A 14,400-nucleotide genomic window follows, 5' to 3' on the forward strand; every position below is an offset into this window, starting at 1 on the left:
ATAATGATTTACGTGGATTACGAGATTTTATCATATGAACTGTTTATTATGAAATTACGAAAAGTATGATTTGATATAACTCAAGCCAAGTGAGTCATCATTGTCCGTATGTATGTTTTCATGAAATTGATTATACTATTTATATTATTGCATGCACCCCCACATACTCAGTACATTTCAAAATGCTGAACCACATATTTCCATGGGTTACATTCTTACCAAAATGTAGGTACAAGATGTAGCGCACATATCATGTTCAGCTGGGTCGCAGCTCTCGATCGGCAGGTGATTAGTCCTTTTGATTCAGGGACTTGAGTTGTTCAGATTTGAGGTGTATTGTATTTTCTGTATTCAGTCGTATGGAGTAGGGGTAGTTGGGAGTCATGACCCATCTATCTTTGGTCAATGCTAGTAGAGGCTTCATAGACAGTCACTAGTAGTCAGTGTATTCAGTTTCAGATTTGTATATATATGAGCAGAATTGTGACCGTGTAAATTTACTTTCATGTTGGTCAGACTAAGTTATGGGTTGTTTCCGCTATGTCTTTTATTCAGTTGCTTTGGGTTATGCCAGATGAAGGGTTAGCTTGGGGTCACTTGTGACCTTAAGCACCGTGTGACGTCTCGGGATCCGATTTCGGGGCGTTACACTATTCTCCTCCTCTTTAACCCTTCTGACTAGGGGTGGCAAATGGGTTGTGTGGGCTAAAGTTGGATGGTTCAAGATGGGTTGAACAAATAATTGGGCTAATGCCCAACCGTGACCAAATGCATTTAGGCCAAGATAGGCTGGGAAAGATGGGTAAAACTATGTGTCATGGGTTATAACCCAACAACAACAACAACATACCAAGTGTATTCCCACCTAGTGGGGTCTGGGGAGGGTAGAGTATATGCAGACCATACCACTACCTCAAGAGAAGTAGAGAGGTTGTTTCCGATAGACCCCCGGCTTAGGACCAATAACAGTTTAACAAATACAAAATGTAGGCGCATATAAACTAGTATGGTACACAAAACAACCTAACCGTATAACAAACACAAAATATAAGTGCCTAATAAACTAGTACGGGATGCAAAAAAGCCAACACCACTATCCCCAAACTACAACCACAACACTACGAACCAGAAACTCCAGACCCAACGGAGCACTCCCTTATTACTACCTCCGCGCTCCCACCCCTAACCCTCTACCCTAATCTGCATCCTCCACACCTTTCTATCAAGGGTCATGTCCTCTGTAAGCTGTAATTGCTCCATATAATGCCTAATTACCTCCCTCCAATATTTCTTCGGTCTACCTCTAGACCGCCTAAAACCATCCCTAGCCAGAGTCTCACATCTCCACACTGGAGTATCAGGGCCCCTCATCATCACATGCCAAAACAATCGTAGCCTCACTTCTCGCAACTTATCCTCTACCGAGGCAACTCTCACCTTCTTCTGAATAATCTCATTCCTCACCCTATCTTTCCTGGTATGTCCACACATCCATCACAACATTTGCATCTCCGCCACCTTCACCTTATGGATGTGGAGTTCTTAACTGGACAACACTCTGCTCTATACAACATAGTCATCCGGGGGCACCTTTTTATCATATAGGACTCCCGAAGCGAGCCTCCACTTCAACCACCCTGCCCCAATATGATGCATGACATCCTTGTCAATCTCACCATTACCCTGAATTATAGACCCCAGATACTTGAAAATCTCCCTCTTCTGGATGGCCTGAGAGTCTAGCTTCACAACCACTCCATCTTCTTGTGATATATCATTGAACTTACACTCCAAGTACTCCATCTTGGTTCTACTTAACCGAAAACCTTTAGATTTAAGTGTCTGTCTCTAAATTTCCAACTTATCATTAACTCCACCCCGAGTCTCGTCGATCAGAACCACATTATCTGCAAATAACATACACCAAGGCAACTCCCCTTAAATTTGTCCCGTCAAAACATCCATCACCAAAGCAAATAGAAACGGGCTAAGAGTCGATCCCTGGTGCAACCCTATCAAAATTGTGAAGTGCTCTGAATCTCCACCTACCGTCCTCACACGAGTCTTCACACTATCATACATATCCTGAATTGACCTAGTGTACGCCACGGGCACCCCTCTAGCCTCCAAGCACCTCTACAGAATCTCCCTGGGAACTCTATCATATGCCTTCTCTAGATCAATAAACACCATGTGCAAGTCCTTCTTCCTCTCTCGAAACTGCTCCACTAATCTCCTCACAAGGTGAATGGCCTCAGTGGTCGAGTGACCAGGCATGAAATCGAACTGATTCTCAGAGATCGTCACGATCCTCCTCATCCTCAACTCTACCACCCTTTCCCAAACCTTCATAGTATGACTCAATAACTTTAATACCTCTATAGTTGTTACAACTCTGAATATCCCCCTTGTTCTTATACACTGGAATCATCGTGGTCCACCTCCACGCTTCAGGCATCTTAGCAGCTCTAGAAATAATATTAAACAACCTTATCAACCACTCCAGACCTTCCCCGCTAGTGCTCTTCAAAAAATCTACTGGAATCTCGTCTGGCCCCATCGCCCCACCCCGTCACATCCTGCGAATATCCCCTTTGACGTCCTCAATCTAGATAAGCCTACAATAACTATAATCGCGACCCTTCTCACATATCTCCAAGTCTCCTAACACAAAAACTTTATCCCCCCTCGTCGTTCAAAAGTTTATGAAAATAGGACTGCCACCTCTCCCTAATGAGGGCATCCTCAACCAACACTATACCATCCTCTCCTTTGATGCACTTCACTTGGTCAAGGTCACGAGCCCTCCGCTTCCTGTCCTTGGCCATTATATACAACTTCTTATCTCTGTCTTTCTCCTCTAAAGCCGCATACAAACTCTCAAAAGCTGTTATCTTAGCCGTCGTAACCGCTAACTTAGCCTCTCTTCTAGCTACCTTATACTCCTCCTTATTCTTCTGTCTTTCCTCATTATCCTTACTCCCAACTAACTTAGCATAATCCACCTCCTTAGATTCCACTTTTCTCTTGACCTCTTTGTTCCACCACCAGTCTCCTCGATGTTTGCCAGATCGACCTCTCGAGATACCCAACACCTCTCTAGCGGTCTCCCTAACGTAAATAGCAGTCGTCTCCCACATATTATCCATACCTCCTTTACTCTCCCACGCCCCCTACTCTTCAACTTCTCTTCCATCTTCAAAGCACTAGCCAAAGTCAAGGTACCCCACTTAATCCTAGGTCGTGCCTCCCCACTTCTCTTCTTTTTGCCCTTATTCATAACCAAGTCCATCACCAACAACCTATGTTGAGTCGAGAGATTCTCACTAGGTATAACTTTACATAGCGCTCTATCCCCTTTTCTAAGAAGCAAAAAGTCAGTCTGAGTCTTAGCCACTGAACTACGAAACATAATATGATCCTCCTTCTTTGAAAAGCTCGAATTCGCTATCCACAACCCAAAAGCCCTAGAAAAATCCAACAGAGAAGTTCCTCCTTTATTCCGCTCACCAAAACCAAAACCGCCATGCACATTATTGTACCCTCTCGATAGAGACCCAATATGCCCATTAAAATCTCTTCCCACGAAAAGTTTCTCAGTGCTCGGGATGCTTCTCACAGCCCCATCTAAAACCTCCCAGAATTCCTTCTTAATAACGTTCACCGTAGACCCTCCTATGACCAACTTAATAGACATTAGCCTATCACTAACTCTCTTTACCTCTACCACCTACTCCCTAAGATCTTCATCTACTAAGATACCTACCCCATTTCTATGTCTCACGCTACCCGAGTACCACAACTTATATCCATCCACATCTCTCGCTTTAGTGCCTACCCATTTAGTTTCTTGGACACACGCTACACTAACCTTCCTATTTCTAAGAATCTTCACCAGCTCTATAGACTTACCCTGCAAAGTACCAATGTTCCAAGATCCAACTCGAAACCTAGAAGCTCTCTTATCCCGCCTAACCTTACTACCCCTAGCCTCTAACCCCATACACGATCCTAGACCCGACCCAGACCCAGACCCAACACCTTCTGACCCCGACCCCGACCCCGACCTATGACATAACCCTTATCTACCATCTTCAATCACCGCTACTATGCAAACAAAGGGGAAAGGAATGAAAGAAAAAAGGGAAGAAAGATAACAAAGAGGGATCAAGATAAGGTAAAAAGGGCACACTAGTTACAGTGAAGTCAATAAAGGAGCTAGGGACACAACCAACAATCTATAATAGATAGAGAGAGTAACAAAACCAATAATATAACACAAATTTTGATAAACAATAGTCAATAGCGGGAACTAATACTACCACAATTAATGAATATGCTAGTAAATCAAGTAACAGTAATCAGACAAGGTAACACACTCCAAAACTACTAAGAACAATAAAAAGATTCACACATAAAACCCTATTACAAAGTAACCAATCAACAAAAAATTTGACACCCACAACCAGATAATCAGCCAAGAATAGTATAGAACACTACCAGTATCAAGAAAGCTAAATACAACTAGAAAAGATGGATCGAGTGCACCTGATCGAAGCTGGGTTATATCTGTATACTTGGTTGAGTCGCTAGATTTCGGCAATTAGCGGTAGAAATTAATCGCCGGAATAGTATCGTCGTAATAGTGTCACCGGAATAGTGTTACTGGAATAGTGTTCCTCAATAATGAACCAACCTCCAAAATCGATATTCAAAAAATTAAAGCTCGAAACTGGTCGCGATGAATGGATTGAGTCAAACGGGATCCCGAGACTCAAACCAGTAGCGAAACCCGATGAATCTGAATCAAGAAACGCGACTGAACAACCAACCCGTATATAAAACTATCACAAAAATCAATTCGAATAGGACTAATTTCAGTAAAAATCCATTGTTGGTTCACGTCCGACGAGTCTTAATATTATCCAACCGGTTCTATTTAAAAATCGAAAGAAACGAAGAATTTCAACTTGGAATATCAACCAGATCTGGTTCATGGTTGTTGTTGGGGTGGTGGCGGCTTGGTGGATCTGGAAGCTCGCCGGTGGTCAAATCCGGCGAAGCAGCGACGGCTAGTAGGTTTTTAGGTGGTGGTTTGTGCAGCTGGTGAAGGAGGAGAAGGGAGAGGTATCGTGCGGTGGTGGGGGATTTCGTGGTGGCTGGTTGTTTGTCTGCGAGAAGCTCTCCGGTGAAGGAGATGGTCTTTGAGAGAGATGGTCTCCGGTCAATCGATACTTTCGATTTTAAAATATCCAATCAAATCACGACATAAGATATTTCATAAAGATTAGACGATGAAATAACCCAACCCATCCAAATGCAAGTTTAACCAAATAAAAGACGCCAACATTAGTGATTTGCAACTTAAAGAGAGGAACAAGGCAAATAGAAAAAACTGTGTTTTATCCATATTGAATATAAAAAATAGTCGAGTGAATAAATTTTCCTTGGGTTTTGAAGTATTGCAAGTAAAACTTTAGGACCATAGAAACTCATATAATTCAAATCGTTACAAGTGTAACACCAGGACAATCTCCTGATCACTTATACAGAAGAAGGATTAAAAAGGGAATGAATGGTTCACGTAGCAGTGAAAGAGTATATCGCATTTTATAAACTTAAAAGAACAAGTTCAACAATTTGTTGTCATAACAGCAACAATGTTTCATTCCCCAAGAAGCAATTTACAAGTTACTCCCTCTCTTCATTATGTCAAAATAAATGAGGTAAATTGGGTTTGCCCATCTTTAATAATGGGTCATGTCCAACCCATTATAAGCTGGGCGGATTGGACGGTCATTTGGGCTTGGATCAAATTTACTTCTGACCAACTTCTATTCTCTTCTCTATCACCCATCAACTGAAAAAAGGGGGGGGCGGGGAGGGGACCGAGTAGGTAGAGGGAGAAGCGAAGTGGGATGAGTGTAATAGCAGTAATACTAGTAGAACAATATATTAGTACTATACTTTTCAAGACCAAGAATCAAACCCAACTTTCCAAAAAAAAAAACATATAGAATCACATATTTGTTTACGGTCTCTATGAATGTCAAGAATGAGGTACCAATTGGGTTACATTTGTTTCTTGCTTTTCTTGATTTTTGATTCTACATTCGAGCAAGAAGAGAGATTGGCATTGCTTCAGCTGAGATCTTCTTTAGGATTAAGAGCCAAAGAGTGGCCTATAAAGGGTACTCCTTGTTTAAACTGGCGAGGTATTACTTGCAAGAATGGTCGAGTTACTCAGATAAACATCTCTGGTTTTAAACGTACACGAACTGGGAGTCAAAATCCTCAATTCTTGGTTGATGCTCTTCAAAATTTGACTCTTTTGGAGTCATTTAATGCATCAAATTTTGCACTTCCTGGTTCTGTTCCTGAATGGTTTGGTATTAGTCTTGAATCTTTACAGGTTCTTGATCTTAGGTTCTGTTCAATAACTGGTGCTATTCCTTCCACTCTCGGCAATTTGAGTAGTTTAGCTGTTTTATACATATCTAGTAATGGTCTTAGTGGAATGGTGTCTTCAAGTTTGAGTCGACTGGAAAGTCTTTCAGTTCTTGATCTTTCACACAATTCGCTCGTCGGTTCGATTCCTGCATCATTTGGCTCTCTTGGAAACCTTACTTTTCTTGATATTTCCTCAAATTTATTGTCCGGGGTTATTTCTCCTGTCATTGGGAATGTTGCCTTCAAGAAATTGAAATTCTTGAATCTTTCTCAGAATATGTTTTATGGGAATCTACCGCCTGTAATTTGGAGATTCAGTTTTCTTGATCTATCAGACAATTATTTCCAAGGCAAAGTTCCTGAGCACTACGGGCAAAGTAACGTATTCTTTAATAGAAATTGCCTACAAAGATTGGAAAGTCAAAGGGATACAAGTGAATGTGCATCTTTCTATGATGAGCATGGCTTGCTATTTGATAATTTTGGAGAGTCAAATGCCATGGAGCTTCCGGCTCCTAATAAATCTGACAAGACGAGTCACAAAAATGTAATCATATCAGCTGCTGTTCTAGGGGGTGTTGGAATTATTGCTATTGTGATAATCTTTGTATTGCTGCTGATTTGTTGCTGCAAAAGGGGCGGGACGAATCAAACGTTCACTGGTGTAGAGCCTGTTCCTATTAGCGCAAGTCCTCCCCCACCTCCAGGTGCATCATTGAAATTTTCAAGTTTAGGAGTAGCATTTAGCTACCTGCAGATCCTTCAAACAACTGGTGATTTCAGTGATGCAAATCTTATTAAGCATGGACATTCAGGTGATATTTTCCATGGAATTCTGGAAGATGGGATTCATGTAGTAGTTAAAAGAATTGATTCTAGCACAGTTAAAAGGAAAGCATACAAGTTAGAATTGGACTTCTTCAGCAAAGTTTCTCATTCTAGATTAGTCCCTCTTCTGGGACATTGTTTAGAGAGTGAAAATGAAAAGTTTCTGGTATACAAATATATGCCAAATGGAGATCTCGCTAGTTCTTTGTTCAGAAAAAAGAATACAGATGATGATAGTTTGCAGTCACTTGATTGGATAACGAGACTGAAAATTGCTGTCGGAGCTGCTGAGGGTTTGTCTTATCTGCATCATGAATGTAATCCGCCTCTTGTGCACAGGTAATTTTAGTCTTGTTATGATGCATTACTCTTACTTATAAAGAGTTTTAGAAGATCTTTTTGTTTCAAATACAATTCATGAGCCAATAACTTGTCTTGGAGTTCATCGAATGATATGATGGTATCTCTAGCATGAATAGCTGCAGCAATATTTCTAAACTCAGAGCCAACATCACTAAGAACGTGAACCACAAGATCTATATCAGTAACTAGACTTCCGCACAAGGAGAGTTCCTCGGCAATTGATTTGATAAGCTGAAGATATTCAGCAACTGGACATGAATCTCTCTTTGCTCTAGAGAGTTTTGTCACGCAAGGATAAAATCCGCGTAGCTGATTTGTTTGCAAATGCCATTTGTAACTTGGTCCATGCCTCCGCTGAGGTTTTGGCATCTGTGATGGTATTCATTACCGAAAAGGATATAGAAGCAATTATGGCTACCAAAATTAACTGGTCTTGACAATCTCAAAATTCATAATCAGGATTAGAGACCTGTTGACCATCTTTATCAATGGTGGTTGGAGGTGACTTGCTGGCACCAGTGACATAACCCATAAGATTGTGACCATGAAGTAAAAGAGTAATTTGGGCTCTCCAATTGGGGTAGTTTTGAAAATTGAGTTTCAATGGAAGTTGAGATCCATTGATGGAAATCCAGGTTTTTTCAGAAAAGTGAGCAAGATTATTTGTGCTAGAGGAGCCATGAGAAAAAAAAATCAGCAGTTATTAAGAAGCAAGTTGGATCACTGCTCTGATACCATAAAGAGTTTAGTTTTAGAAGAGAATAATTCTGAAAATTGTTTTTGCATAATTCAAATTTCACGTATTTTTAGATACAAAATAAAAGTAGTTACAAGAGATAAGAAGTCTAAATTAGATTGAGTTATCCTAGAGGTTGTTGTGATAAGGTTGAGTTATCCTTTTGATTTTGAATCTGATCGGATAGGATTATCCTTAACTACTTACACTTATCACACTTCATTTGACAACTTTTAAACAACAGAAGACTAGTCCTATTATCTTTATTTATGTCAAACTTTCATGTTTGTATGTGCTTGTACTATGTGATGGGACACTTGAACATGAATCTCGGAATTGTAGTTGCATATTCTTATACATGTGTTTCTTTGGGTGTACACTTTTGGTGAATTAGCGTAATAAATGACATGTCTGGTTTATTAATGCGTCGTATTTCAGAAGATTAAAAACTTATATTATTCCTGAATGATGAAGTGTTTAAGTTACCTTTGTACTAATTAGCGTCACTGAAAAAGCGTCTACTTATTGATAAAATTTGGCCAAGTTAATGCTTGCACCATTTTGTACTTCTTGAATTCAACAGTCTATCAGTGTCAATTAGGTCATACCATAAGAGCCGGTGCAAGATATAAGCTAGAACTGGATGGTTTAGCAATTAAATGTACTCTGAGATGTTCTTTTTTTGGAGCACGGTGGCTAAGGCTGTGCAAAAACCGAACCGACCGATAAACCGAACCGATAAAAATGTTATTGGGTTATCGGGTTAACGGTTTTTTATTGGTTTTATAAAAAATTTTATTGGGTAAACGGTTCGGTGTCGGTTTTAGCGTATTGACCGATAACCCAATAAGGATACACTAAGTTATTGTTTTATCCCTATTTATGTTATATATTTAAATCTCTCTCTCTTTATCTATCTATCTCTCTATCTCTCTCTATATAGAGAGAGAGATATGTGTATGTATATAGACTATATGCACTACTAATTCATAATTCAGTGATTCACAAAGTATTAACCTATTCAGGGCAACAAAGGCACAATATAAATATTATCGTAATAAAAAGCTTGAAGCATTTATAGCTTCCAACAATTAGGATTCAATTTTTTTCCTAACTAACATTCAGTTCAAGTTAAAAGATTCTTGTAAACTAAAATGCACTGCGTAGGTTTTGGCGGTAATTAAGATTTCATTTTTATATGTTAGTTGTTACTATTTCTATTTTATAAGTATTTTCTTATTGGTTTAACCGAAAACCGAACCGTTAAGGACCAAAAACCAATAAACCGAAACCGATAAGAAAATATCTTATTGGTTGGTTATTGGTTTTACATATTTAAAAATCGAAAACCGATAAACCGAACCAATAACACATAAAACCGAACCGAACCGAACAAACCGATGCACACCCCTAATGGTGGCCACAAGATACAAACTGGAGCGGGATATTTAGCTATTAAATACAACCTGAAACTGTTCTTTTCTGTGATCTAAAAGCTTGCTAGGAGTCTAGGACACATGAATTGGGCGAATCTCGTCATAAACTATTTACAGAAAATATGAAACATGCGCTAAATTGGTACTTGTAACTAAACTTTGCCTTGGGGTGAAAAGTTCAAGTCCTTCACTCTTTTGATCATTATTGTATTACTTCACACTCTTGTGCTATTACTCCACAGGTAATAGGAGAAATCTGAGTCAAACCTACTTCAATGAATTAGGTACCTAATGGCAAAAGTCTCCTATTGGCAATGAAATCCAAATTGTGACAAACTCCTATTGCTGCTACCCGTCCTGAACAACTTGAATCAATGTCTTGTAGAGAATGATAACTCAAATGTCCATAACCTCTATATGTCTTAAAGATTCTTTGCAACATTGTGAATGTATAACATCCCCGGTTGTTTGAAATTGATCCAAAACGTAGATAAATAGCAAAATATCAGATGACAGCTGCAACGATTAGCTTCATGGAATTTTTACGAAGGAAAAAAAAAGGAATAGACAAGACTTCGTCCTTGTGTTCTATAATGCGCCCTTTTGGAGATCCGTAATCTCCATGACATGTTGGATTTGGAGCTTCAATACTTCAACTTGAGTTTCTTCATTATATGTTCTCATGTGTTATTCACGTACAATAAATTACAAATTTTCCATTACTCTACGGTTTGTCCAATTAGGGGCCATAATTGTAAATGCTTTTTACTTTTGATGACGGCTATGGTTATATACTTACTAGCTATACTTCCAATTTAGAAAGTTCTGGTTTCTTCTAGATTCTATATCTAGTGACATGGCTTAAGGTTCATTGTTTCTAGATTTCGTACTGCCCTAGCATATTAAAATCTGTTCCTGAAACTATGGCAAATTGAGGTAGGTTTGCTAATTAACTATTTGAAAATTTTCTAACATCAAGGTCTTCTTGTAAATGAGTGCCACTTTGATACCGAGCTTTTATGAGATAGTTAAACTTGTTGTTTAGTTGAGTACTTACTAGCTTGTAAATATGTTAGGTAGGTCATTTTGAAATCTCATAATGCAAAAGTGACCTGTTATTTTTTTTTTTCATCCAAGGATTTCTAACAGAACAGCATTTTGACTGATTTTTATCTTTATAAACCATCAGCATCTAAGTTGCTCGGACTCGGGTGCGGGTGTCCGATACGGGTACGGATCTAGAGGTCAGATCCTTCACGGTCTCAATTTAAAGATTCGGGGATATGTATCTAGAGATGGATACGGGTGTGGGGATTCGTCTTAAAATAATTTAAATATCTAAAGATAGAGTTATAAAACATAAATTATGTGATATTATGAGGGTAACTTAAGGAGAAAATATTGTTCAAGAAGAAAATCCTGAAAGGAGGTAAAAGGAAAAGCAATAACATAGAAATTTCTATATGCAAGGTATTCCATTTTCTTCAATTTTACCTTAGCTTTTGTTTTGATTACAGAATTTCTCAATTCTATCCGGACTTTCTTAGTAGATTTTGGTCAAAGTACCCAAAATCGGTTGACCATATCCCACACCCACACCCACACCCACACCCACACCCATGTCATGTCGACACGGGTGCGGTACCAAAACTGAAGAGTCCGAGCAACTTAGATCAGCATAGCTCCTTGACACACTCGTGATAAACTATGTATAGATTGATTGAGCTGGTAAAACAGTGACTGACAAATCTATTTCATGGATTTCCGTTGTACTTTAATAGGCCCATCGAGCTCTTTCTGATGTTCGTTTGAATATTTACTGTACTTACAAAACAGGTTTAGATATTCACCATGATTTTTGTCCATTTCGTCCCTTCGCCTTCCTTCCAATTCTTATCATGAATGTATTGTATTTCACTATAGGTTACTCCTTCACTTTCCACAAGCTGTTCACCTACATTTTCAGTTAAGTAGTATTTGTTTCATGTGGCATCTAGAATTACTTAAGCCAACATGCTTAAATAATTATGTACTTATCTTCTTACTATTTCTGTTCCACCATATCACGTGGTAGACGAAAGATGCGCAAAGCTGGAAATTTCCAAACACATGCACAAGAACCATGCTTTTTAGGTAATGCGTGAAAAGGAGAAACCAATTGCACAAGTTCCTGCATTGACTGCATTTTCCCTGAGCTATATCAGTGAATTGTAAAAGACGGGTTTGCTACTATTCTTAATGGTTACATTGTCTTTCTGCTTATTGCTGATGAAAATTATCATATTTCCATCATATATATGCCTTGGGGTACTGTGGTGAAACACCTTTTTTGAACCTTGTCTTGCTATATTACAGAGATGTCCAAGCAAGCAGCATACTTCTTGATGATAAATTTGAAGTACGGTTTGGGAGTTTGAATGAGGTCTGTGCACAAGAAGGAGATACTCATCAAAACAGGATTTCCAGGCTGCTGCGGCTGCCACAGTGAGTAGTTTGTTTGCTTTTCTTTTTATTTTATTTTCTATAACAATATTTATATTGGGATTGAGGCACAGTAAGTGGCTCGTTTCGCCAATCTTCTTTCTTCACTACCAAGTTTTATTTAGAATCTACATTTCCCCACAGGAAACATTTTTCTCTCTGCAGAAATACTAAAATGTTTACATTTTTTCGATTCTTGTATGTATTTTAGATTTTATGAGTGGTTGTGATTGTCTTTTTCCAGCACGATATCTAGCTCATTTAATAATAACAAGTAATTATGTTATTACTTCTCAACTGGAACTACTGATATAGTCTTTTCTTCCTCTATGCAGAACATCGGGACAAGGTGCATCAGGTACTTGCCACTTGTTTAATTCAATTATGATGAATAAAGTTTGCTCAATACTTCAAAAATATATCAAGTCCTGCTATTCCGTAATAGCACTGTTTAAAACGATGAAATTTGACTTTCTAAACTTATTTTCTGATGTACAGGTATGCCTAGTGCCACTTGTGCATACGATGTTTATTGTTTTGGAAAGGTTTTGCTTGAGCTAGTAACTGGCAAGTTGGGTACCAGTGCATCTAGTGATGCTACCATGAAGGAGTGGTTGGACAAAACATTGCCTTGCATTAGTATATATGATAAGGAACTTGTGACAAACATTATAGATCCTTCCCTAATCATAGATGACGATTTCTTAGATGAAGTATGGGCCATGTCTGTTGTTGCCAGATCTTGTCTCAATCCCAAGCCTTCGAGGAGGCCATTAATGAGATATATCCTTAAAGCTTTGGAAAACCCATTGAAGATAGTTAGGGAAGAACACACTAGCTCCGAAGGACTTAGAGCAACTTCACCAAGAAGGTCATGGAATGCTACTCTAATTGAGAGCTGGCGCCACAGCTTCTCGGATGTAGTAACTCTACCAGCTATAGCACCAGCTAATAAGGTTGAAGGTGGTCAAATTGCAGAAGGAGCTCATTCTTTCTCAACTAGATGACACTCAGCGGAGATAGTTCCTGAACCATTGGACGTTCAAGATGCTGAGAGAATGCATGATGAATAGTTAGGTTATAACGCAGCTAGCAATTTATTTGGTTGCCTAGCCTGTTGGTACCCTGTACATTCTCCCCATTCTGGATTCTTGGATGGTAATTACCATGCTCTATTCAAAGACAGGTTAATGAAGACAATATCAATTGTTTATGGTTTTGGCTGTGAAGGTTTTTCCAGTGCAGTTTGATACAGCAGGATTTTGAGCAAATTCCCTGAATACTACCCATGTTTGGGAAATTACCTAGAAATATCACACTTGTTTCTTTTAGGACCACAATATCACCCAACTATTTCTAATTTCCTTCAAATATACTTGACACAATACAAACATCATTCTCTCTCCTAATAGGTTCTCATGTCACATTATTCCTTTTTGTTTTTTAACAATACAATGGAAGCTTGTTTATGTCTCTATAAGCAGCAACTTCTTCTACGTATTCAGAGGTGAATGAGTTTGCATGCTGTTGTTATACTTTCACTAATCCGATACATTCATTTTCTGTACGAGAATTTAGGTACTTTTTATAGCGGAAATCTTTATTCTAGGTTCCATTTACGAGTATTTGCTTGTACGTCAACTTCTCTCCATTCAAAAATTAGTCTTGCTCTTATCGAGAAAAAATTAAACTAGTTCCTTGAAGCTGATCAAGAAAAAACATAAAAACAGATTTTTATCACTACCTTACCCAAATATATGCAAAAACAAATTTGATCTTCAAAATAATAAATTTTAGCATTAATACTTCAAAGAAGTGTCATTAACTTGCTATAGTTTACAACTAAATAATGTTTTATAGGCAAGTGTGTTGAAACGTGGGGTGCACCAACCAAGAAGGGACCAGGTCCTTGAGACTAAGAGAAATAAACAATAAAACATTCATCAACCAGAGCATGTAGAAAATAAATGAACACAGTGATTTACATGGAAATCTCCTGCTCAAGGGAGGAAAAACCAAGACTTACCCTCACAAGCACTTCAATCTCCACTATAATCAAAACTCATTGATTACAGACTCCAAGAACTTTACTTTAAGTTCCACTAG

The 14,400-nt window shown here is 38.6% G+C and overlaps 1 protein-coding gene across 1 annotated transcript; it reads left to right on the forward strand.

The window, feature by feature from the left end:
• Positions 1-5,650: 5,650 nt before the first annotated feature.
• On the forward strand, positions 5,651-13,794 carry LOC107845693 (probable LRR receptor-like serine/threonine-protein kinase At2g16250). The gene is made up of 4 exons (XM_016690144.2): positions 5,651-7,617; positions 12,169-12,297; positions 12,630-12,652; positions 12,793-13,794. The coding sequence occupies exons 1-4, from the start codon at positions 6,047-6,049 to the stop codon at positions 13,299-13,301; spliced, it is 2,232 nt and encodes a 743-aa protein (XP_016545630.2). The 5' UTR covers positions 5,651-6,046; the 3' UTR covers positions 13,302-13,794.
• The last annotated feature ends 606 nt before the right edge of the window (positions 13,795-14,400 follow it).

The sequence above is a fragment of the Capsicum annuum genome, chromosome 10 (assembly GCF_002878395.1).
Source record: "Capsicum annuum cultivar UCD-10X-F1 chromosome 10, UCD10Xv1.1, whole genome shotgun sequence".
NCBI lineage: Eukaryota > Viridiplantae > Streptophyta > Magnoliopsida > Solanales > Solanaceae > Capsicum > Capsicum annuum.

Coding starts and splice junctions, on each gene's coding strand:
- LOC107845693 (XM_016690144.2), top strand. CDS start 6,047: ATGTCAAGAATGAGGTACCAATTGGGTTACATTTGTTTCTTGCTTTTC. Junction 7,618..12,168: donor AATCCGCCTCTTGTGCACAG/GTAATTTTAGTC, acceptor GCTATATTACAG/AGATGTCCAAGCAAGCAGCA. Junction 12,298..12,629: donor AGGCTGCTGCGGCTGCCACA/GTGAGTAGTTTG, acceptor TCCTCTATGCAG/AACATCGGGACAAGGTGCAT.